This window comes from Crocodylus siamensis, chromosome 3, assembly GCF_052110815.1.
Source record: "Crocodylus siamensis isolate JL-2025a chromosome 3, ASM5211081v1, whole genome shotgun sequence".
Lineage (NCBI taxonomy): Eukaryota > Metazoa > Chordata > Crocodylia > Crocodylidae > Crocodylus > Crocodylus siamensis.
This window is the reverse complement of record NC_143397.1, coordinates 132,672,638-132,697,880: the sequence shown is the minus strand read 5'-3', so window position 1 is coordinate 132,697,880 and position 25,243 is coordinate 132,672,638. Positions and strand designations below refer to the sequence as shown.

General features: G+C 43.4%; 1 protein-coding gene across 5 annotated transcripts in view; it reads left to right on the top strand.

Annotated features, from left to right (window-relative positions):
* CAP2 (cyclase associated actin cytoskeleton regulatory protein 2) overlaps positions 1–25,243 on the top strand; it is a 104,008-nt gene that overhangs the window by 34,407 nt on the left and 44,358 nt on the right. For 4 of the 5 annotated variants that reach the window (XM_090039234.1, XM_090039232.1, XM_090039235.1 and 1 more), the window contains exon 4: positions 13,729–13,806. In XM_090039234.1, coding sequence (XP_089895360.1) covers positions 13,729–13,806 — 78 coding nt within the window. Of the gene's footprint in view, positions 1–6,304; positions 6,402–13,728; positions 13,807–25,243 lie in introns of those variants that run through there. The other variant, XM_090039236.1, reaches the window with a different exon arrangement.

The window sequence follows — 25,243 nt, the reverse complement described above, 5'->3', positions numbered from 1 at the left end:
TTTTACAAATTTTAATGTCATGTTTTACCCCCAAACCAGGGCTCTGAAGTAAGTAGCTGCAACTGAAAACTTTCTATAGTTTCCTATTTAAAGAATGACATTAGTTCAGAATTTGCCCTCAGTCCCATAACTGTGGCCCTGGAATCATTCCACTGGAAGTCAGCAGAGTGATTTTTTGGATGTATATTAGCAGGTAATTGGGCATGCTTGCATGTTCATTAACGCGCTTTAGGTAATGCACATTGAATCTAGTCCCTCCACTGTAGAGGTACAAGTAAAAGGTACATTACTATTTCAATGCTCATTAGCTAAAGAGCACTTTTGGGGACACTTCAGTGCGCAATAAAATAGGCTAACGTGCCTTCAAGCACACATGTAGATGTGCCTACTGACCGGTGAATTTGGACTTCTGCATTTTTTCTGAAAAGGAACAGTGTAACAGGCTCTGAGGGTAGACATGCAAAAGAGATGCTCATTAAGTTCCTGTCTGTTCTGTTACTGGTTTATACCAGTTTCTGATCACTTTGACTGGTTTATGTGTAATGTTTGTCCCTAGCCATTTCAGCTTGAATTTAGGGCCTGAGATTCTTCCGAAGTGGCATACTTGGAAGCCAAATACTCAAATGCTAACACACTTACTTCCATGAGTAGTAGGGGTGTGTGAAGCGGGCTGTATTCGATTTGGATTTGGATTCGGCCCAGTTCGGGGGACAGTGATTCGATTCGCTGATCACTGTCCTGATTCAATTTGTCTGAATCCAAATCTGAAGATTCGATTATGGTTCGGAGAACCAGTGATTTGGCCATAGACACAGCTTTATATGTTTCCTCTACATACCTTGAGGTACCAGGTGCGGCTTGTGAATGCTGAGATGGTGGAGTGGATGGAGCATCCCACAAAAGCTTGGCGGTGGACCCAGAAGTGGACCAGAAGTATTTCCGGTCCATTTCTGGGTTTGCCACCGAGTGTGTGGGGGACCCCCCCCCGTGCCCCTCTGGCTCAGAAATTGGCCACGGGGGGAATCTGGGTGCCCCCCCCAGACCCAGGAGGCACCAATCGCTGAGCCGGGGTGGGTGGTTCGCTCCCGTGCCCTCCACAGCGGACCCAGAAGTGGACTGGGAAGTTCTTCTGGTCCACTCTAGGTCCAATGCCAAGCACACTGGGGACCCCCCCATGCTCCCATGGGATGCTCCATCCACCCCACCATCTCAGCGTTCACAAGCTGCCTGGTACTTTGAGGTATGTAAAAAAAAATATATAAAACTGTGTCTATGTCCGAATTGTTGAATCTCTCCAAATTGAATCGGAGGCTTCCTGATTTGATTCATATTCAGAGATTCAGCTGCTGAATCCGGCCACATCTCCTTCAAATGAAATCAGCGACCAAAGCTTCACACAGCCCTAATTAGTAGTGTCATTGATTCTAGCAGAGTTAGGGTGGATTCTAAGGGTCTGCTAATTTGAAGGTCCATGGTCCCTATTCATTTTGCAGGATAATACACCTAGCCCTCTCCAGCTGAAGAATGCCACATAGATATTGTGCTAAGTACAGACAGTCAAAAAGTGTGATGCTGAATTGATTCAATCTTTTCAGGTTAGTCTACCTATGTAGATTGAACTCATAAGCAAGTGAACAGACATTCACTGTTGATTCTGGAAATGCAGACACATCCCTGCAGTGGCCCAGTCCAGAAGCCAGGGACACTAGAGCACACCTCCCTGCTCATCTAGAGCAGACAACTTGGGCCAAGGCTAGCATGTCCATGCTGCAAGTGGGGGTTGGGGGCTTGCAGGGGAGGTGCAAAGCATCCTGGGATGCTCGGTGATGGTGAGTGAACTTGAATCTGGAGGGGATTAAGGACAGAAGTTTAATAAACTAATTTAACCTAAATCAGTTAAGTCCGATACTACATCCATCCAGGTTTATCTTAAATTGGTTTCAGCTGTTTTGAAAGAGGTTTATACACACTGAACTTCCATTGTGTTACAGATTTGAATTGGTTTCCAATCACTTTACTGTGTCCCTAGCCCATGAGGGAAAGCTCCATGGGTTTATAGGCCTTTGCCTGGGTAACTTTGCAGCACAGGACAATCATGTCTCAAAAGAAAATGTAGAATTCTGCATTCAGGTTTTCAAGAATGAGGTGAGCCTGATTTAAAGTTGCCTTTTCCAGCCTCTTTTAAGTCTTGAAGCAGCTTGTATCCTGGGTGAAATTTTCTTAACTATTTAAATTTCATGTGTTCAATGCATGCATGTGGTTCTTAATGCAAGCATGCAATTCCTGCTAGAGATAGAATTTGAGTCCCAGTGTGGTTCAGTACTAGAAACATTAAAATGTTGGTGGAAAATAAGAAAGCATAAGCATGCAGTATCTTCTGCTGTTAAGCTGTTGAAGTGGCCGTGATTCCCTTTTCCACTGTCATGCCAGTCACAACTGCCTCCAGTAAGAAGAGACACACATGACCTTTCTGAAGACAACTTTCTTCACCACTCTGCAGATGTATTTGCAGGCTGTGATGCATTTGTTCCTCCATCTCTTTCTAACCCTAGGACTAAATCCAAACAAATCACATCTGTGCCATGTTTACTCCCCATAACCTTTGACCTGGGGTGCCAAGGTTATTCCTGTAAAGTAGTTTTGTTAAATATTTTTCCACTTAGAAAATCACATGCTTTCTAGGTGGTTACTGTTTTATAGGATTAGCTTTTCACCTTAGGAATTTTTGGGTTCAAACTGAAGGCAGATCATAAATGAAAGCAGCTTTGGCTGTTATCCAAATTACAAAGCTCGTATCACTTGCTGTGATAGACCATCTTGAGCTATGGGAGGCTCACAGTTAGAGTGCCAGAACAGTATGGCTTAGGAGTAGAGTGCTGTCTTGGACTGTGCAGAGAAACTCTGCTGGATACTCATGAACTGATTGACTGAGGCAGTGTTGCTGTTAAGCATAAATTGCTGCCCTGTGCAGGCTGCATCCTAAACCTAAAGTAGCATGCAGTCCTTTGGGCTGGAGAGTGACAGTGCCAATTACCCATCTCCTAATTTAATTAGCTGCCTGTGGCACCATTTGGATGCAGTGGCACTGCTTCCAGTGTTGGGTGCAGCGATGCGGATGTCTGAAGGTGCTGCTGTCAGGGGCAATATATTTTCCATGTAGACCTGGAAATTATGCTTGCTGTAGCCATCTGGTGTTCTTTTTTTATGACAATCTCTAATTATACCTTGCAGAGTGCAGAATTTTGGGCTCTAAAATTCTGAAGGTAAGGACATTATTTAATATGTTACTAGCCAAAGAATGGACACACTTTCTCTGTCTCTCTCTATCAGATTATATATTATATATATATAGTCCTGTGTGTCACATCTGCTGGTGGTGTGACTTGCCATAGCTTCGCTGACTTCCATTCAGCTTAAGCAGGGGTGTCAAATTCCCCCTGAGCTCCAGGGTGGATCCAGAACTTGGCACTCTTCTTGGGCCACATCTGTGGGGCCAGGGATGGCAGCAGAGGTCCAAGGGCAGCGGGGGTGGGGGAGGGTGTCTGGTGGCTCCAGGGCAAGCAAAGACAGCCTTTGTTTCCCCACTGCCCTGGTGATGGCCATGTTGGCCAGGTCCCAGGAGCCCAATTGTGACAGGCCCAGCTCCTGGCCCAATCTCTTCCCAACTTCCAGTAGCCTGGCAGGTCAGGTGGAACACCAATATAGCCCGTGGGCTGTATAATTCACACCCAGGAGCTAAAACAATTTACACAAGCTGAGGGTTTGAGCCCATGCACTCTAGGACCCCAGTACTGCCCCCAGCTTCTGTTTCAGGCAGCATGTAGTAGGTGTGAAACTTAAGTTCTTTGGCTTCTTAAAACAAATTCGAGGAAGAAGGGTATTTTAAAAAGCCCTTCACTCTGTAAATGAGTTGTGTTTCATGTATTGTCTGGACTGGTCATTTTCATGTTAAATTCTGCTTGAGCTGCTTCAGAATTTTCAGTTGCTGGAGTACTGTAGACTTTTTTAAGGATAACTGACAGCTTCATTATAGAAGTTGCGAGGAGTTGAAGTGGAGAGAGTTGCAGATTTTGACTACCATGCAGGGACTTTGAAGCAGTGTGGACTCGGGAAGATTAGAGGTGTAATACTGGGTTTTAGGTCCCAGCAAAATGTTGAGGCTTTGGGCTCTAACTTTCTCATTCTCCATGGTGGGCAGAGGCAAGAGCTGTTAAAAATTTCTTTGAAGGATTTGCACTCTAATTCCTCACCCCAGAGATGCTTGACAATAAGTAAGTGTTCCACTGTTGCTTTAGGCTAGTATTCAGCCTTTCCTTCAATGCTGATGGACAAACAGAATAACCAAATGTTCTTGCTACTATAATTAATAATGAAATAGTAATGCTGATGTTCATTTGGATTCGAGTTAATATTCCACTGAGTTAATTTAAAATAGTTCACATCTCAAAGGTACAACATTTGAAACAGTTGATGGATTTTCAAGGGAACTTCACTATGAGGGAAACAAGGAACAGGTATGTTTCTGTAACTTATGACTAGCTCCTGTTCCTACCTATAATGTGTATTTCAAATAAATAAGGAAGGTGACAGACAGGCAAGCAGGGCTTTACTATAGGCAGTTTTCATTTGTGGGCCACATCCACACAAGGGCATTATTGATAAAGTTCCTCATCACTAATGATGATGCTGATACCTACAACTCCGTCAGTACTCATGTGTCCACCATCACTACCAGCTGGTGGGAAATTTTAACCAAAATACCAAAATAGCCACCGCTGGGGATACTACCCCACCCTTTCATAAACCAGTAATTTTCAACCAGGATACCATGACACCCTGAGGTGCCTTAAGATCCTTTCAGGGGTGCCACAGAGTGCCAAATAATGCTAGTATCATGAAGTGTGCAAATGTGTTTCACAAAATAAACCCATAGATTTCAAATAGGAATACATGGTATTAAAACATTCTGACCTGTTGTGGTCTTTCTGAGTTCTTTGCAACAGAAGAATTATTCTTATTATTTTTCTGTAATAAAAAAAAGAGTGAAAAGTAGGAGCTGGCATTTTCCGAGGGTCTATCAAGAGATGCCTTGAGTCTCTCCAGTGGTGCTTTGAATCTGTTGAGGGGTACCTCAAGTGTTAAAAGTTTGAGAACCACTGCCATAAACAAGCACGACTAAATACAGCTGATTGGCGGTAGGCCAAGTATCTGATGGAAAATACACAGGCAAATATCTGGGGTGAAACTTGTCTCCATTCAAATCAGTAGGAAAACACCCAGTTCATTCCCCACCTAGTGACGTGAATCAGTGGAAGACGGCAGTTCTGTTTGCTCTTTCTTCTCCCTGGTCCATTGTGGTTAGAAACGGAGTGTTTAGAGAACTCCTAATTCTTTAGCATTTGCTTATTTAAACCCCCCCCTCAAAACAATTATTTAGCAGTACAATATAAATATTGTCTCTACAGCTGCACTGAATAGTTTTCATGTCCATCATTAATCAAAGCTCCATTCTTTCTCCATGTCTTACTTGTGCTGTTGAAGCATCATCAATTCAAACTTTTCAAAAAGGAGACACGTCATACGCAAAGGGACTTTTGAAAGCAGAAAGCATCCAAGAGGCAAAACCACAGTCTCTTGCTGGGGATGGCTTGCTTGTTTAAAGGAAAGAATGGGTTATGAGCTCATGGTAATACCATGGTCATCAGTCTGTCAGTGTGGTCTTTTGCTATAATGTGAATAATTTGTCTTCAGTGGCATCTCGTTAAGCCAGTATTAATTCAGTTAGGTGATGTCAGGCCCTGGTCATATATTTTGCAGGTTTCTAGGTATTTATGTTGCCCTGTTGCCATAGTGGCTAAACCCCTCGCCTGTTTAAATGTGTTCATCTTTACCAGGCCCTTCACAGGGAGGGTGCTTATATTCCTGTTTTGCAGGTGGGAAATCAAGGTGCAGGGAGACTAAGGGCCAGATATAGAACAAGCAAATATGTCCCCTAAAGTGCAACTGAGGTGGAATTTAGGCATCTAAATAACAAGAGAATGACTGAAAAATCTCTGTATAACTGCTCAGATGTCTGAGTGTCCGTAAACACCAGTGTTTTCAAGGCTTGTTTGGGTTTCACAAATCAGACGTCTTCATACTGAAGTCCCCCGAGAAGCTGGATTCAGTCAGTATGACAGTGGAGCACAGCTGACAGTGGAGCACAGCTGACAGTGGAGCAGGGCAGGCCCAGCCATTTTCATATAAAAACACAGCTGGAGGACAAGGTGGGTGGTGCCTGCCAAACTTTGACAGTACACTGGTGGTCCATGCACTTGCCCATGAAGTGAGAGTCCAGCCTGCAAGGGTTCCAGCTGCATCTGCCACCTTCCAGGAGAGTGCTCTGACCAGCCTGTTAGGGGGTGAGTGGCTCTATTCTTCCCTCCTGTTTAAACTGGGTCACTGAGCAGAAAGAAATGCGAGTTTCATCAGGCCAGAAAGAGAGCAAGCAAGGACTCTAGCTCAGTAGGGAGGGCTTTGACCTAAGAGGGGAGAGCTCTGGGTGATGGCCTGTGTTCCTAACATTTTATACATTTTGTCCAATGACTCTTCAATGCAGAATGCATAACTTCAGACAGGAACCCAATGCAGGGCATATAAGAGAGAGGTATCTGGGTCATGCTGGAAAATTAGTCTCTCACTTCCTAACTTGAAAAAGACTTGGGTTATAATCAGCTTCTTTTAGCTGAGTTGGGGTTTTTTGTGTGTTTATTTATGGAATTTGCTTCCTTTCTGTGGCTAGTGGAACGCTATACTGACCAAAAGTGTCCATATTAAATGAAGTGTTTGTATTAAATGTACAAACAGAATTTACACTGCTTCAAATATCAAAGCCCCAGATTCCTGGGGCAACAGATGGACTTAGAACAGAAGCAGACAGTTATTTTGGGTGGAGGGCCGCTTACTGAGTTTTGGAAAGCTGTCGAGGGCCGGATGGGTAGCTCCAGCCCTTGACAGGTGCCCTGCCTCCAGTAACCATTTTGTGACTGGAAGCCCTGCCCCCTAACCCCTGACCTTTGCCATCAAAAGTCCCTCCCCTTGCCCCCAGAAATACTCCTTTCAGCAAGGGGTTTTGCCATCTCAGAACCAGAAAAATACCAAATTATATTCTAAAAACTGAAATCTACAACATTCACTTATTTGATTTAAAAAAATATTTTTGTCCTAGTTTACATGTGTTTGTGTAGTGTACGCAGAAGTGATTGCACAATAGCTTAAAATGAAGGCTTACTCCTGTATATTGTGGGGGTGGTGAGGGGAATGGGAATAGATTTGTGGGGGAGCAGTTGGTGTGTGGTATGTGGGGTGTGGAGGAGGGTGTGGGTGTGAGTGTGGGGTGAGGGAGCATGTGGGTGTGTGTGTGGATATGTGGGGTGTGGGGTTTGTGGGGAGCTGTGTGTGGGGGAGGATGTGAGAAGGGGCGTGGGTGTTGGTGTCTGCGCGTGTATGATGGGATGTGTGTATAGGACTCACCCTGTGAACCCACACACACACACACACACACACACACACACACACACACACACTCTCTCTCTCTTTCCCTCCCTCACTGCGCATACACATAAGCACGCATACGCACGTGCACACACAGTCTCTCCCCCTTCCCCTCACCCCCTACACACACAGCGTCTCCCCCTCCCTCATTGCATGGACCCCCCCCCCCCCCCCCACTCCTGGCCGTGGTATACTGGCACGGCCCTGTGCTCCTATGGTCCAGCCATGCAGCCACGTAGTGCTGGAGCAGCCCAAAAGCTGTGGCAGGCAGGTTGGGGGGCTGAGGGTGGGAGCGGTTGGGGGGGGGGGCTGGCCAGGCTGGCTTTATTGCTGGCTTTTGCCAGCTACCCCTGGGTCCTACTGTCCCTGGGTCCTGTCATCTTTGAGAGGCAGCCAGGAGCAGATAAAAATATATTTTCTAAATTTTTTAGGAGCCCCGCAGGCCAGATAGAATGGCCTGGCAGGCCAGATTCAGCCCATGGGCCGTATTTTGCCCACTCCTGACTTAGAACATCCTAGGCCAGGTTTGCACTAGAGAACAGATGCATTCGAACAGAACTGGTTTAAGTGTAAATGGTCTGGTATTTCCTTTTCAATTCACATTCTGAACAAATGTGGTATCCTCCCCAACTACCTTTCCTGTAGTCTGTGACAATTCCTAGCGTAGTGAATTGTGGGAAATATTTAAAAAGTTAAAGGTGTATTGTGAGAGTGTGGGCTGAGCCCTTGTCATTAGGGCAGCAGTGTCTCTCTGTGTTGGCTCTAACAGTTTGTTTTGAAAAAGTCTTTAAGCTGACTAAAAGGAAATTTAATCCAAATGGTCTTGGAACTTCTGTACACCATTTGAAACGTGTATGTGTAGATATGAGGCATTTTACAAGCCTGCTGGAAGGAGAGTGGGGCTGACAGTTCTTTGAAGCAGTAAAACCCTCTGAAATAGACCAGGCCTAAAAAAACAGGGACTTTGCTGGATCAAGAAGAGATGTGAATTCCTGAGCCAAAGGCCTTCCTCAGAGAGCATTGCCACCAGCCGCTGCAAAAATGTAAATACCCTCCAGTCCAGATGTTGTAGACATATGTATTGATGAAAGCCTGAACTGCAGCCTAAATTTTATCCAGCATGAGCCCACTTATATGGAATCGTAGGTGCGCCTCCAATAGCATTTAAAAATACAACACAGCATATAGTTCTGCTTATGGGTTCATTTATTTCATCTCTAAGTCAGCTGTTTTGGTTGGAGCTGACAAGCATGTGAGCTAAGAAAGAGTACACGTGTTGCTTTTCATAGTGCCTTCTGAAAGTTCTGGCGAAAACCAGGGTGCAAGCCTTTATAGCTGTAAGAGCTGTCTCTATGCTGTTTTATTCTGTTGTATTTGCATCAGATTTTCAAATCTGCTCACAGCCCAGCAGTTCCCATTGGCACTAAATAGGAACTGATCTCACTTTATAATCCAACCACTTTTTCAGATATCTATATGGGAGCTCTTGCAAGCTGAGTTCTTTTGTTGTTCTAGTCTATGTGCATGTGTCTGAGCAGCTGTCTCCCCAGGACTCGGCTGACAGGATTCTGTACTAATTTCTGCACACCAGCAAACTAGATTGCACAGTTATGAGACCTGTCATTGGTAATTATCACTAGGATTGTGCTGAACAGCAGCTCCTTCTCTCATTGTAGGTTATGGAAGAACTAAAGACTTCAACAGGAAAGACTTGGGGTTTTGTAAGGCTACTTGTAGCCATTTTCCTCTTCAAAACACTGTGTAGTCACTAACCCATGCAACCCACCAAAAGTAGGTGCTTAATAGGGGTGTGCAAAATGGGCCCTATTTGATTTGGATTCGGCCCAAATCGGGGACAGTGATTTGATTCGTTGGTTTAGATCACTGTCCCTGATTTGATTCAGCCAAATCTGAAGATTCAGTGTGATTTGGACATAAACACAGCTTTAAATGTTTTTTCTACATACCCTGAGTTACCAGTGTGGCTCATGAACACTGCAATGCTGGGGCGGATGGAGCGTCCCACAGGAGCACAGGGGGGCCCCCAGCGTGCTCAGTGGTGAAGCCAGAAGTGGACTGGAAGTACTTCCAGTTCATTCCAGGTCTGCCAGGGAGTGCACAGTGTGGCTCCCCTGCACCCACATGACTTGGTGATCAGCTGTGGGGGGACCCTGGGTGTCCCCCAGACTCAGGAGGCACCAGTCACTGAACCAGGGAGGAGGGGGAGGGTGTGGGGGGGGCTCTGGCGCATTCCCCAGCGGGAGTGCTTCTGGTCCACTTCTAGGTCTGCTGCCAAGCGTGCTGGGAACAGCCCCCCATGCTTCTATGGGACACTCCATGCGCCCCAGTATCACAGCATTCATAAACCACCTGGTACCTTTAGGATGTAGAAAAAACATTTAAAGCTGTGTCTATGTCCAAATTGCCGAATCTTTCCAAATCTCTCTGAATTGATTTGGAGGGTTCTGATTTGATTCGGAGAGATTAAAGGGTCCTCTGATTCGATTCATGTTAAGAGATTCGGCCACTGAATTGGGCTGAATCTCCATCAGATCAAATCAGGGACCGAAGCTTCATACAGCCGTAGTGCTTAGTAACAATGTACTCTCATTTCTGTTTGACTGATGGGAAAACTGAGGCAGAAGAGTTGGCTGCCCAAAGACCCACATCAGAACTGGAGTTAGAATACAGGGGAATATAGGGTACAGGTTAGAATAAAGGAGCATTCAGGCCCATACACTTTCTGTCAATTGTACTGCCCCATCTCTTGTAATGGAATATTTATTTAATTTTTGAAGCAACATAGAGAAAATTGCTAGGAAGGGGAAGTGTTTTGAGGAACTTGATTCCCCTGTAACATTCCTTAGTTAAAGGTATAAACCCTGTTGATTGTGAAATCTATGTGCACAGACATGAAGAAGCTAAAAGTTTCTGGAGGCCAACTGTCTATTGTTCCAAAACATGCCTATTTCACCCTGCAGAGAGTTGTAAGTTTATAGCCCATTCTGTTAACGCAAATCTAACAATGGTTACTCATACATTTGTGACCTGCAGACTCGTATTATTTCTGAAGAAAGCTTAAAAAAAAGTAGCAAAGCTTGATCCAAAATGTCACAGCCTGTGTGCTCAACAACGCAAATTGTTGGGGACCCATCACCCCAGGCTCAGTGCAGTGTGATTGCCTCGCACTGTATATGGAATCTTATTCAAGACCAGTTCCTTGTAAGCTGAGCATTCTCTGTTTTTGATAAAAAAGTAGTAGGTAGCCATGAGAAGCGTAAAATAGAAACTCGAAGACTAGGAGGCAAATAAAAAGGGAGCTGACTGAGAATACAAGGCCATTAGTGTAACAAGAATGATCTGTGTTTCTGTGAAGCAATATGTAGAATGACAGCAGCACGCTTCCAGAGGCCTATTTTTCAATGTTATTAGAGGAAGACAGAATCAGATAACAGTGACAGGAGAAGGTCTTCATGAGAAGATACTGCATTAAATGCTGCATTAAATGCAAGAGCTATGCTAGTGCAACCTATTGCTTGAGATTTAAATGCTCAGGCCAAGAATTTGAGCTTTATAATTAACACAGCAGTCTGTAGTCTCTGGGGCTGAAGGCATCCTTGGCATACAGTAATTCCACTGAAATCAGCAGCATTACAGCGCAGACTTAAATTGGCTCAGAGAGTATCTGGCATTGCTAGATATAGTGTTAAAGTTAACTTTCATGCACAGTGTGGCTGACTTACTGTTGCTATAACCTTGACATTCTGTACTTACATGTGTTTAAAATCTCAAGCCAGAATTATATTTCCATTAGTTGGTACATTTAATTTTTTGGTCTATTTTTAGAAAGGGCTGGGGGAGAAACCTGAACAATAAAGGAAAAACAACGTATTGGTCTGTACATTCTTATTTAAATGTACAATTATGAAGTTAATCTAATAGTTTTCATGTTTCTGATTTAGGTCTGTGTAGAATTTATTAACTCTTTTATGTCTGCATTGAATCTCCCTGTCAGTAGTTAGTTTGCATCCTTCTAGTTAGTGCAAATTTTTGATGTTATGTGTTAAAACATACAAAACTTCTTTCTGCAAGAGGCTGAGCACATCCTGGAAGGAGCTGAACTTCTGCACCTCTGTTGTCTTCCAAGGAAGTGGAGGATACTCAGGCTGGGAACAGACATTCAGAAAGCCCAAGCCTGAATTGATTAAATCTTTGCAGGTTAGTCTAACCTGCAGAGATAGAACTGATTTGCAAGTGGATAGACATTCACTTTTGATTCAGGAAATTCAGGCACATGCCTGCAGTGGCTCAGGCTAGAAGCTGGGGGGTGCTAGAGTGATCCCTCCCTTTCTACAGTGCTAAGCTGGGTGGGGCGCTGCATGACCAGGCCCCAGAAGGACACTATGATTAAACCCCCACCCTGGCCTGGACAGTCCCTAGGCACTTTGTACCTGAAGGGGGAGGGGGAAACAACTCTTGCCAGGCTTTTTCCCGCTCACTGCTCAAGGGGCAGGGAGTGTTGGCCCCCAGCTAGCACTCTGAGGCAAATGGGGGGAAGGGAGGATTGCTTGTGTGCAGTGCATGCATCTGTTGATGATACTGAGCTTTCTAATCTCCCTCTCCTTGCTTCTTCATATTGTCTGCATCAAACTGACAGCACTCACAGGCTCCATGTGTTGCAAACCAGATCATTTCTCACACCTGTCTCTGTCCCCTGTGGAACACTGACAGATTGCAGCCTTTGAAACAAGCAAGCCAGCAGGAAGTTTATCAGAACACAAAGAAAACAAAAGCCTCTCTCTCATTATTTCAAGCTCTTCTTAACCAGCTTTTTCCAAGGCATTTGTAAGGACGAACGGGGGGACATTACCAGCTGACCTGTTGATTAGTTCCAGAAAGCCCTAAACGAGCACTGTTCTGTTTGCCTTTCTTCCAGTGAAATTGGAGACACATACATACGCAGGCATCTCTCAGCATTAGCTAGCATGGGGTGGCATGGCCAAATGCCAGCTAGGGTCTATGCCACTGGGGTCCCTGCTGTGGGAAAGGTGGGATCCTTGCTTGACCAAGGGGAGGGTGGGGCAGGGGGAAGCTAGGAAGACACTGCTGTGCATGCAGTCTCCACCCCCTTCTCAGCCAGCTGGAGCTCTGGCTGGGGGGAGATGGGCAGGTTCAGCCCTGCTCTCTGGAGCGGACAGCCCAGCCCAGCCCAGGGTTGAAAAGCATGCTGGTATGTTGGGGGACTCTGATTAAACTTAAAGTAGGAAAGGGTCTGGGACAGAAGTTCCATAAATCAGTTTGACCCAAATCAAGTTAAGTCTGAAATTACATTCAACTAGGTTTATCTTAAACCAGTTTCAGTCATTTTGAAACTCGTTTATGTGCAATGAACTTATGTTCTGTTACAGGTTTAAACCAGTTTCTGATCACTTATATTGGTTTATGTATAACTTCTGGCCCTGGCCTCGGTACTCTAAGACATTGGGCTTAGAGAAGAACCTTAAGTTTCTTTGAAGGGTTGTGATGTAGCCTTTCTATAAATACTTCGCCAAATGGAACTCGTATGCAAGTCTGGTCAGTATATTTTGTAATCTGAAGAAGGGAAAATCCTATCAGTCTTATAGTTACAAATTGTTTGTAGACAAATCAGTGTTTCTCAACTGGGGTGCTACAGCACTCCAGGGTACTATGACACCTTGGGGTCCTGGGAGAACCTTTTTTAGGGTGTCTTTCAATATTAATACTGTGAAGTTTGCAAACACTTGTATATGTTTCCCAAGGTAAGCCTAGATTAGAATCCATAGTGTCAAAAATATGTTAACCTGTTGTGGTCTTTCTCAGATCTTTACAATAGAAAAATTGCTCTATTGTTTTTCCAGAGTCAAAAAAGAGTGAAGATTGGCATTTTCAGGGTGTGCCTTAAGTTTAACAAGGTTGAGAACCACTGAGATGCACTGAACCATTGGTCTATTTTCACTAGTCTGTACTGGTACAGTGATTTGGACTGTCATAGAAAGAAAGAATTATGCCATCATGCTTGACTTTGAGTCACCTACAATAAATATAAATTGAAGTTTGCATGGGGAAGAGAGAAGACATAAGAAATAATGTTTAGCAATATTATGTTAATTTTACTGTTGAAATATTTTCCCTCCAAGATCAAGTTTTAATACTTTCTTCCTCTTCCTCTTACAGGCAGAAATGGTACGTGCTGCTTTCCAAGCACAGAGATCCTTCCTGTTGTTAGCATCTCAGTATCAAGAGCCTCAAGAGGTAAGAAAATCTATTTAATTTTCGTAAGAGGTGACATACTACAACATCTTGCTGCATGTATGTAGAAAAAAATCTTTGTTCATCACTCTGTATTTAGAGGAAATGTGCAATGGTCTGTTGTGAATACTTTATCGGCATGAATTTGTGGTGGGCTTAGTATGCACTAGTGGCAAAACTACAGCTGGCTTTTATGCAGCTCGTGAGTGCAGATATAGCCGAACTATGATTTATGCTGTATGTGTCAGACATATGATACATTTTACAAATATTGTTGAGCCTGTCTACACACTGAGTTATTCAGGAATAGCTGTTTCTGAATGACTCCATCTGTGGACACTTTAAATCTGGAAGAAAAGTGCCTTCTGAATTGATTTAATCCTTCTTGGAAGATTAAACTAAACCAGAAAAAAGACATATTTGTTCCAGAACAAGTTTTCCCACATGGAGTTGTTCTAGAGTAGCTGTTCCACTTTAAAGTTATACACCACTTTATTCTGGAATAATTTTCATGTGTAGAAAAGACCTTTGATTTTTTAAAACCTTTACAGTAAAAGCTCTGTTATCCAGCATCCCCCAGTAATGCACAGCCCCACACAGCCTGTTATGCCCCCAGGCAGTGGGGCTCAGCAGAGCAGGCTGCACTTCCAGTTTTACTTCATCTTACAAGCTGGCGTGCTGGTTAACAGAGCATGCCAGCTTGTAAGATGCCTGTTAACAGAACTTTTACTGTATTAGGAGTACTTTTTGCAACCCCTACCATCCCCAGCTATAAAATGCAGTGTGTAAATTCTCTCAAATTCTACTGGAATTGGGAAAAGTTCTCTCAAATTCTACTGGAAATTGGGAAAAGTCATACAAAATGTTAATGTTAACAAAAACAGGTTTTCCAAACTAGAAGTATCATAATATTAAAGGGAACTTGGGACTTTCTGGGACTGGAAGTAAGAGCTGTCTCTCTCCTGGGAAAACTAAAAATCTCTTCTGTTCCATGGAACAAACCTCTTGTATGTGGTTCTAGAGGGATACAAGATATTTTATGTATTGAAAAGTTAACATTGCCCACAGACTGGCTGTTCCTCTGTCTGAGGTCTTGGTTAGACTAATTTTAGGAGAAAAATACTACAGTTTGGGTGTGTCTACATGTTCATTAATGCGCTTTTGTTACTGTGCATTAAATTTAGTACCTCTAACGTGAGGTACTAAATAAATGTGCATTAGGCTGCCCTAATGTACAGTGGTGAAAATGCATGCTTTTTTAGTGATGCTTAATGCACAGTAGCCTTTTTTTACTGCATGTTAGTGTATTAGCGTGGTTTTTGATATGACACTTTTTAATGTGCGGTAAAATAGGCTACTGTGCATTAAAGCACATGTGTAGATGCACCCGTTGAAGAGAAGAAGGAGGAAATGTTTCCTTGTCAGGTTGCTGGGGTTTTTTTGTGTTTTTTTTTTTAATGGCCACTAGCTGAGTATGTCATCACATATTAGGAGGATGAGCATGGAGCAGACCTGCAGTTGCTGTGGAAGTCCTTTTGCAGCCTCTGTAAAACATGAGGCTTGGGCTAGTAGTGCTATACATTGCCCAGATGCAATGACTATGTACCCAACCCTCCCATGAGGCCGTCCTCAAAATGTCTTTCATGTGGCATGCAGGGAGTGAGAGTCCATGTGTACAGTATGTCCTGGGCCTGTGATTTTGACTCCTTGTTTCAGTTTCTTAATCCATAACTCACCAGATTAAATAATCCCTCCATAAAACTCCCAGCTGCTGGGTTGCTTTATTGGGACTACTGTCACTGATGTTGATGTAGATACAAATAAAAAAAGATATTCTAAGTAGCAATGGCATGGTCACTTATGGGAACACAAGGCTAAGCCCTGACACAGACTCCAAGACAGACTTCTTATTTACACGGACCTGAGCAAGGAATGGCTAGTGTCTGACTTTGGTTTCCATCTGCCCTTTGTCCTAGAGGGCAAAACTGGGTTGTTATTTACTCCCTGAGAACATGCAGACTCCCTAGCAGAGTAGGTCCTCGTGCAATCGTTTGTGGTGCTGATGCATGTAATTGTAGCCAGCCCTGCACAAAGCTTTTCACAATCACAGGTAAATCACCCCTTTTCAATACACAGTTGTATTCTTTGGCCCAGAACCCCATTGTATTCTTATGTATTGTTGTTAAATTCCCAGCACCTGTAACAGTAAAAAAGCTGATTATCTGGGAGTGCCTTTGCTTGTCTGGTTAGATGCTGAGATGTCAGGATGATTCTCTTGGTGCTTGGCAAGTAAGAACTGTGGTGGCTTGTCCCTGCTTTTATCTGTCACGCCTTTTTGACCAATCACGTTGCTGTATCCACAATGTGAGCCCTCATGGTCAAATCTGCCAACAGCTGCATTCAGCTGTTTAAGTTTAGGAATAAAAATCTATCTACAGGGGGCAGTACTGGATATGGGAATTGGGAAGCCAAACAAAGGTCTGATGTGTTCTCTGGCATGGCATTTGTGCTGAATTAGCTCCCCCAAGGTCAGCTTTACCTCGCTACTATTGCATAGATGTGGTGGCATCTGAACCTTAGAAACAGGTTGAATGGTTGGGTCCATGGGCAGATCCAGGATTGTGGCATGGGCCCCTCAGATTTGTGGTGTCTGCACAGTTGAGCTCATTGTGGCACCTACACAGCTTGAGCTCAGCTGAAAGGGGCATGGTGTGGTTGCACCCCCCCTTGCCCTGATCTTCGATGATTATGAGTTGTCTGAGCTTGCCACCACATCAGTGTAGCTCCTGCGAGAGTCCTGCACATCATGAACTCGTGAAAGGGGATGTGGCCATGCTGTTGTGCCCCCCTGGGTTTGCCCCGGTCAGGTCTGTTGGGGGACTGCTGAGCTCTTTTATCTGTGTCCTGTTGTTGCAATAGAATAATAAACTATTCTAGTAATATAACAGCCTTTGTACAAGCCTGGGTTAATTAGCACTCAGAAGGTTCTTCAGATCTGACAAACAAGACTGATACAAATAGTAAAGGAGAATTTATAACTGGGATAGTCAATTGATGAAGGGAAATGTAATTTGTCTCTAGGCATAGCCATTATACATAAACCGGTTTAAGTGATCAGAAACTGGTTTAAACCTGTAACAGAACAGATATTCAGTGCACATAAACCAGTTTGAAAGTGGCTGAAACTGGTTTGAGATAAACCTTATTGAACGTAGTACCAGACTTAACTGATTTGGGTCAAACCGGTTTATGCATTGTCTGTCCCAGGCCCCTTCCTGGTTTAAGATAAACCAGACACCCCCAGCATCTGGCATGCTCTCTGGGCTGGGCAGGGCTCTCTGCTCCACAGTAGGGCAGGCCCCTCCCCTTGACTCCCTGGCCAGAGCTCTGGCAGAGACCGCAGACACAGCAGGGTCTGCCTGGCTTCCCCTTGCCCTACCCCCCACCTCGCTGCTTGCTGGACAAGCAGGGATCCCCCTCTCCCTCCATCCTATCTCCCACAGCATGGACCCTAGCCCCGTGGACCCTATGCATGTGCTATGCTAGCTAATGCCGAAAGGTGTCTGTGTGTGAATCTCTCCAATTTCACTGGGGTAGGCAGACAGAACAGTGACTGCTTAGGGCTGTTTGGAGCTATCAACAGGTCAGATGGTAAGCTGTGTAAGAAGAGTGTGAATTAATGGAGAGAGGCTGTTGTTTTGCTGATGAGGTGATAAACACTGTTATCATCTCCCTGCTGGCTTGTTCACTTGTCAGTTTGCTGCACAGAGTATAAAGCAGCAAGGAGGGAGATTGAAAAGCTCCATATCATCAACAGATGCATGCACTGCAACCCCCTCCTTTCCTCAGAGTGCTAGCAGGAGGCTGGGGTGTGGCAACACTCCCGCCCCTTGAGTAGTGAGTGGTGAAAAGCCTGGGATGCTGCAAGCAGACCTCCCTAATCAGAGGTCATGCTGTGGGCTGGCCATGGCCCCCACTCAGCTCAGTTCTGTGCAAGGGAAGGGAGGGCTGCTCTACCGCTCTCAAGCTTCTAACCTGAGCCACTGCAGGCATGTGTCTGAATTTCCTCAGTCCAGAGGGGATGTCTGTCCAGTTACAAACCGGCTCAGCCTAGCCAGGTTAGACTAATCTGCAAAGACTCAATCAATTCAGGCTCAGGCTTTTTGAATGTGTGTCCCTAGCCCAGAGGTTTTATTGTGGTCAGCACAGGTGCAGAGTGTTTCACTGGAAAAGTAATGCTAGCAGTGAGAAACAGGATGCATGCTGCCCTAAAGAATTTATTCCTGCTCCATGCAGAATAGTGCTGTGCTGCTGGCAACATTTTTCTGCCTTGTTGTAGCAGAAGAGCCCAAGAAGTCTAAAAAAAGACTGGCTTATAACCAAAAAAAAAAAAAAAAAAAGCTCTGCGGGTTCTTTTTATTTGCCGACTGGTTTCTGAGCCTTTTAAGTTAGGTTTTCAGGCTTTTTCCTGGTAACTGTGAGTACCACAACCTTTTGTTTAAAAAATGAAGAAAATTCAGGTTTGCATGTAATTATCCATTTCAGGAGCAGTAACTTTAAGAAAACCACCAGCAATTAAAAAAATTTGCAATCAAGGCTCAGAGTTGGCAATACAAGGGCTAGTCTTAGTTGCACTTTTGCTGGCATGTCCCAGTCTTGTGTATCTTGCTTTATATACACATACGGGTTAAAAAGAAATACACACACTTACGTTGTTCATTCTTAGTGTTTCATACACAGTTATTTGCAAAGATTTATACTCAGCTATACAATGGGCAGACCTGAAAACTGCTGAAGGCTGCTATTTTACATATTTTGATTCAGCTTGAATACTGTTTTCCAATAAGAAGTGTAGTTTCATGTACCATACTTGTTTCTTTCATATCTGCATATCTGTGATGGGGGAGAAAAAAAACCTTGTGTTTCTAAAGCCACAGGTTTGCAAATTACTTTCTGCACCACATCTGAAAACTGGTAAGCATTGCATAGCCCAGGAGAGAAAAGGAATCAGGATCCCCTGTGACTATATCAGTGTGATGTCATCTCATTCTGCTTGTATTTATAGCCTAAAGCTAGGAGTCAATGTGGAATCCAAACAGGAAAGCTAATCATTAGTGTATCAGAATGCACAGAACAGAGGAAAGCAAATGAAGATGACAGCATCTCTGTAAATGCAAGAGAACAGAGAGTAATTCTGTCATTCAGCTGTCTAGACTGTTTGCTTTGGTAATGTAAAGCTGTGAATGAGCCAATGAATTGCCATTATGGCATAGTAGCTTTGTAGATATTCAGACAGCGGCCTGGAGACCGAGGGGATTTACTGAGTTCCTGTCATGTTGAGATGTTGCACATGGTGCCATTTCCAAAAAAAAAAAGAGGAAAAACCCTAAAAAAAATAAATTAATTCAGTTCTTTTTGCTTAAAAATTTAGTGAAGGGGGCACGAAAATGAAAAGATGGCTATTGTGATATAAAAGGGGGCTTACTGGTCAATAGATGGAGAAAGATATGTATAGAGGCAGGGATTTTCCTCCTCTTTTATTTAGGCAAATATTGATGTTGATATGCATTTAATTTATTCAGCATCTGAGGTCACTGAGACACTAGCAAATGTCCTAATAGTTAAGCTTGTTTAACTTTAGATTTGTTCAGATTTGTTTCTTGTTAATAGCCTCTACATGTTTTCCTCTTGGAATTTGTGGTGCAGAGCCTTTATCATCTGTATATATGAAAATAGTAGGAGCAGAGAAGGTAATTCCAGCTGGCATACCAGTCCGGCATCAACTGCAATAAATTACTTAGCAGAGTGCATGCTCTGTTACTTTTTATGGTCATGTTCTATATTTGTGTGTGCAGTGGAAAAGATCACATGACAAAACTATCATTTGATATTAGTGTTTGTGTGTCCCAGCTAATGGCTGCTGGATGCAGACTCATTCTTCAAAGATGTGATTTTTTAGTTCATCCACTTATTAGAAATAATTTTCTGACGCCACAGTTTAAATGTTAAATCTGTTAGAACTGACTGCCATAAATTATTTACATGTGGAGGGTGAAAAGGGGAAGGAGAGAGGGGGAGAGTTAGAAGTAACTGTTTTCTCTTCTTGCGGAAATTATTTTAAAAGCATTTTGAGAGCTCCTGTTTATATGCTTTCTGAACCATTCAAAAGATAATTGTATATTCTTAACCAATAAACATCATAATAAATTTTGATCTGAATTTCCAATTTCCACATATGTTAATCCAAATATAATTCTGGAACAAACACATTATGTTTTTGTTCTGTACTCACTTTAAAATTATTAATTACCCTGAGGAACTTTATTTGTTTAACAACACTTTATGATCCCTTGCCAAATTGTATCAAATAAATAAATAGTGTTCAGGGTCATAGCAGAAAATATTCTGTGCACAATGAATTATATGCCACCTCTTACTTTAAAAGTTCAGTATGTTTTAAAACCCGCAATATCATTTTGAGCGTCATTTTATGCATTAAAAGTTATGCTACAGCATTTTTGATGTAATTCCCATCTTCCTACAAACTAAAGAGGTAGCATCCTTGCAAATAAACACAACTATCAATGCAAAAAAACCTTGTGGTAAGAGATACTCTCAACCAGATTTAAATGACAGGTGCAGTTAAGACTATAAAAGGTGTTAGAATATAATTTCAGGCACACGCCAAAAAAGTGCTGATTGAATTCATATGGCTGCCAATGCCCAGCTGGTCTGATTATTAACATTCTGGAGACGAACATTCCAGTCAAATACCTTCCTTTAGTGCTCAGACTCTCTATGTAATTCAGGGCAGAGGGATTGGGCTCATGGAGAAAAAAAACAAATCATAATAAATTATATTCAGACACTCACAACAAACTGATGGCTTTATAATTAAAACTGTAGGAACCAAACCTGAAGATTTCAAAGGGGTCACTTCCATTAAAGTCAATGGGAATTTGCCCAAGTGGAGGATTTTACTCGGTCTCCAAACTGGTCCGTAGACATGAAGAGGAAGCTTTTCAGCCATCCAGTAGCTGTCAGTGCGCAGTTTCTCTCTGTAACTTGGATTTTTTCTCCATTTATTTTATAAATGACTACAGTGACAGGGCCTTCTCCATTTCCCTTGGAAGACTACTCCCCAAGCCAACAGGATCTTGGTCCTACTTAAGATTTTACTTTTGCTTATTATTATCCATTTCCATTGTGCTACTAATAATGCCATTGTGAGCCACCATTACCTATTTACTGTAGATAAGGAAATTGTTGACCTGTTTAGTGATTGCTCATCAACACTAAATAATGTGGGCCAAATTCTGCTATAATGTTACTCATTTATTGATGTCACTGGGGCTGTGCCTCTGCAGCTAGGAATAGAAGTTGATCCTCAAGTGTCTTTAAAAACCCCCATGCAACGGTTAAGATATAATGTGTGTGTAGACAAAAGTGGATGAAATAATACTAGAGATTGTATGTTACATAAAATAATATACTAGTGTATTATGAATGGGAGTTGAGAGCCTTGAACCCCAAACAGGAGGTATGCAACTCCTTGCAACATTAGGTACTTTTTTTTGTCCTGTTTTTTGAATTCCTTCTTAGTTGTTGGCATACTTCTGGTGTCACTAAGCGTAAAACTCTGTGCTGTATGTGGTCTCAGCAAGATCACATGGAGATTGACCCCTGATAGCACGTCATGTTCAGCTCCTGAGTATTATACCCTTGTATAGGCAGCCCCTGTAGTTCATACGTAAGGACCTACCAAAATTGCAATTTTATGGTTTTTGTGAAATCCACATAAGTGGGCAATGCCCGTGAAATCTGTGGAATCCATGGGGGGGGGAAAAAACTTATTGAAAATAAAATGCTGGCTCTCCATCCTCAGGGCCTGCCAGGGTGGGGAAGGGGTGAGGGTAGATGTGCCTGTCCATAGGGCTGCCAGCACAATGACTGCCTCCTTGGCCACTGATTGGCTGGGCTGTATGACAGGCAGCCCTCACAGCCAATCAGTGGTAAGGGTCAGGGCCACCCGGGCCCCTCAGCTGATCAGAAGCATGGGGGGCCTGCTGTACTCTGTCCACAAAATGGCTGCTGAGCCCTGCGTTCTGCCCACAAAATCGGTGGGGAGCTGCCCCAAATTCGGTAAGTCCCTATTCATGAGCTCCTTATTGGTTAGCATTGCAAACTTGTATCCAATCTGATGCCAACTATTCTCCCAAATTTTGTTTTATTTTGTTGCAAGGCATTGCTGCTTTCCAGACACGTAGCTATTGTTATGTATTTCCCATAACTTCCTCTGATGTACTTGATTACATTTTACCGGCTGCACATACATGGTATTTTCTGCAGGTAACTAACCACCATGGACACTATTGCTGATGTGTGCAAAACCTCCCATGTTGGGTGAGGGTGGGGAGGATTTGTGCACACACAGCTTAAAAGTCTGATGCATTTAAGATCCAGCTCTGCACTGGGAGCATTGCATGTAGCTGTGGGAAGACATGCTGGTCTAGAGCAGTGTTTCTCAACCTGGTTGGTTGCTGTTTAGGATATCCAGGCAGTGGCTGAATGCTATTTTGCCGTTCAAGAAAAGTGCTACTTATTACATCTTGGAGATCATTAATAAAGATAGAGAATACTAATCTGTTCTCACCTTCGTGGAGTTCTGCCCCATCTGAAATGCTCCCGTTTATTATAGCCCTTTCTCTCCAGTACTTCAGCCAGTTTTCAGTCCCTGCAGTCATGCTTTTATTCATGCACTAATACCAGAGAAGCTTCCATTAAGCCATTCTGATGCAATGGTAAGATTCCCCTGTCTACTAGAACCCATGTTTTTTGGGGGGTTTTGTTCCACCCCAAAATTAAATTGGCTCATATTCTTGAGTGCTACAGTAGGGTGGGGATGTGGCAGTGTGGTTGTACTCCCCTTCTATGATCCACATGCAAATGAGCTCATCAGCTGGTCTGCATGGACTCTTGCCTTGCTTTGCATGGCTCCAGAGCCTTAGGGTGGGTGTCACGATCATTTCCCCCATTCTCCTACCCCTGAATGTGGCATGGGGAAGAGGAATGGCTCTGGGAAGTGCATTCAGCAAGTGAAAGTAATGGCTCTGGAAAGAGCCTGCACTGATCAGCTGTCTCCCTACATGGACAGAGCTCGGGCAGCTGACCAGCTGAGGGCTCAGTGCATTCATTGCATTGGCATCACATGGCCAAAGGAGGAGTAGCTGCAGCCCCCATCCTCCTCTCCTAGATCCGCCCATGCATCCTTGGTAGTTGTATTTGCACACACATGCAGGCACAAACACACACATGCACACATAAGCAAACACTTAAAGCCATACTTAACTCTCTCAGTGTCTTGAGTTGTTGTAGGGAGAGCTGGCTGAAAAGCAGGGTTTCTGGTTTTTGAGAAATGGGGAGGTTTTGTCTTGAAATTTTGATTCCAGCCTGAATTGGACTGAAACGGCAGCAACAAACAAACTGAAACTTTCTACAAACACCCATTTCATCGAGCAGCCCTGGGGCCTGGGACTTGCACCTTCCAACATCCCTGAGCCCTGCCTTAGATTCAGCTGAGGCATAGCAAACTCAGGATGTTTTCAACAAAGCATTCTGGGCATGTCAACCTGCCTGGCAAAATTTTGCGGAGGCATAACGGGACAGCTTTGCACCCTGTGCCTGTGTTGGTTATTTTTGTGCCTCCCTCCTCCCCCACCAAAATGGTGCCCAGGGCTGTTGTCCTGATTACTGCCTTCCATTACACTACTGAAATTCTGTTATATGAATTGCCGTCTACCACAGAAACAGAGCCTGTGATAACCTATAGTAGCCACTGGTCTGAAGCAAATCAAAAGCTTCATTTGGGGAACTTTTGACTCTTGAGTATGGAGTATTTCCTGTTTTGTCCAGGGCACGAAAACAGCTGGTTGGCCCTTCCTGGCCTGTCTGCCCCTTTGTTGGATGTACTGTAGATTTTCCTAGCTAAAGTATAGTAGGGGGGATGCACTGTGCTGTAACATTCAATTCTAATTATAAAAATAGTCAGACTAACTCCAGCCTACAGGATAAATCTGTTCAGCCTGGTTCTCTGTTTATACCATCCACATTTATCCTGTTCCTCTCCAATTTGTCTCCTAAATTGTAATGCCTAAAATTAAAATGGCCAACTCGTCGGTGTTTAAAGCAGAGCAATTGCTTCTGTCACTAGCATTCCTTATGAATTTGGGGCTTTGTATGGTTTTTAAGGAAAATATATGTTAAATGTTGTTTAAGTCATTGCTGAATAACGTGTAGCTAGTAATAGGCCACCAACTTGGTAAAACCTGCAATTTTTCCTGAGATTTGTCTCAGAATGGTAAGGTCCAGATACTGCACTATGAAGGTCAGTGGGGACTATACCATTAAATTCAGCAAAAAAAGCACTAAATGCAGTTGTATTTGAATAAGCTTTTGTTTGGAGGACTGTTGGAGTCAGGATGGGAGGTTCTTCTGGAACTGCATCTACACATACTCAGTATCCGAACCTACTTCCTTCCTGGTGCATGAGGGCAACAGATGCTGTTTTGGCCCCAGAGGCTGCAGTAGCGGATGCAGAAGAGATTCAGTTCCATCCCCTTCAGACTAAAACCTCAAATGGCACACAAGGCCCTTTTGTGCAAGAATGGGGGGAATTTCACCTCATGGAGAGGAGCTGTCCAAAAAGATCCGTTTGGCAGCTGCTTTTGAAAGCTGGAAATATTTTGCTAGGAAAAAAAAAGAAAACTGTAATTCTACTGGAGACAGAGATCCCTCCCCCTCCCTTGGCTGCTGTCTCTTGGAGGTTTAAGTGAGTTTAGTGATTTACTTTGGTTTTATTTTGATTCATTTCTGAAAGTAATTTCTCAGCTTGATGTGAGCACTCCTGCAAATCAGATTATTAATAAGATTAAGTAGAATAATTATTCTATCACACTGATTGCCCTGTTGAGATTACCAAAGTATACAAAAGACGAAACAATCCAAACTAACCAAATAAATAAATTTTATTTAAAAAATCCTTTTTGAATGTTGCCCGTAAAAGGAATTCAGGCATTGGAAAGTATGGAGAAAATCACAGTTGATGGACCCAAACTATCTTACTTCTGCCCCTGGTGCCAGAAACTCTGAGATAATCTTACCTATCCATAACACTTTTCATCTTGCTGATGATCACAATAGCTATCCTATCTTATTCCTACACGTGCATTGATTGCATTTATTTATTTAGCAACTGCAAATCTGTGAAGGCAAGCAATAGCCTCTTCATTAGCTGAGTTCAAAGTTATTAATCCACTTCTTAGTTTGTGGAGGGGACACTCCTCAGTGATGTGCAGCATTGTTTGTATCTTTCCATAAGTGCAGGATGGGTTAGCATTGAGGCCCCAGTGGTGAAGGTTGGCTGCGCAGGGGCCTTGGCCTG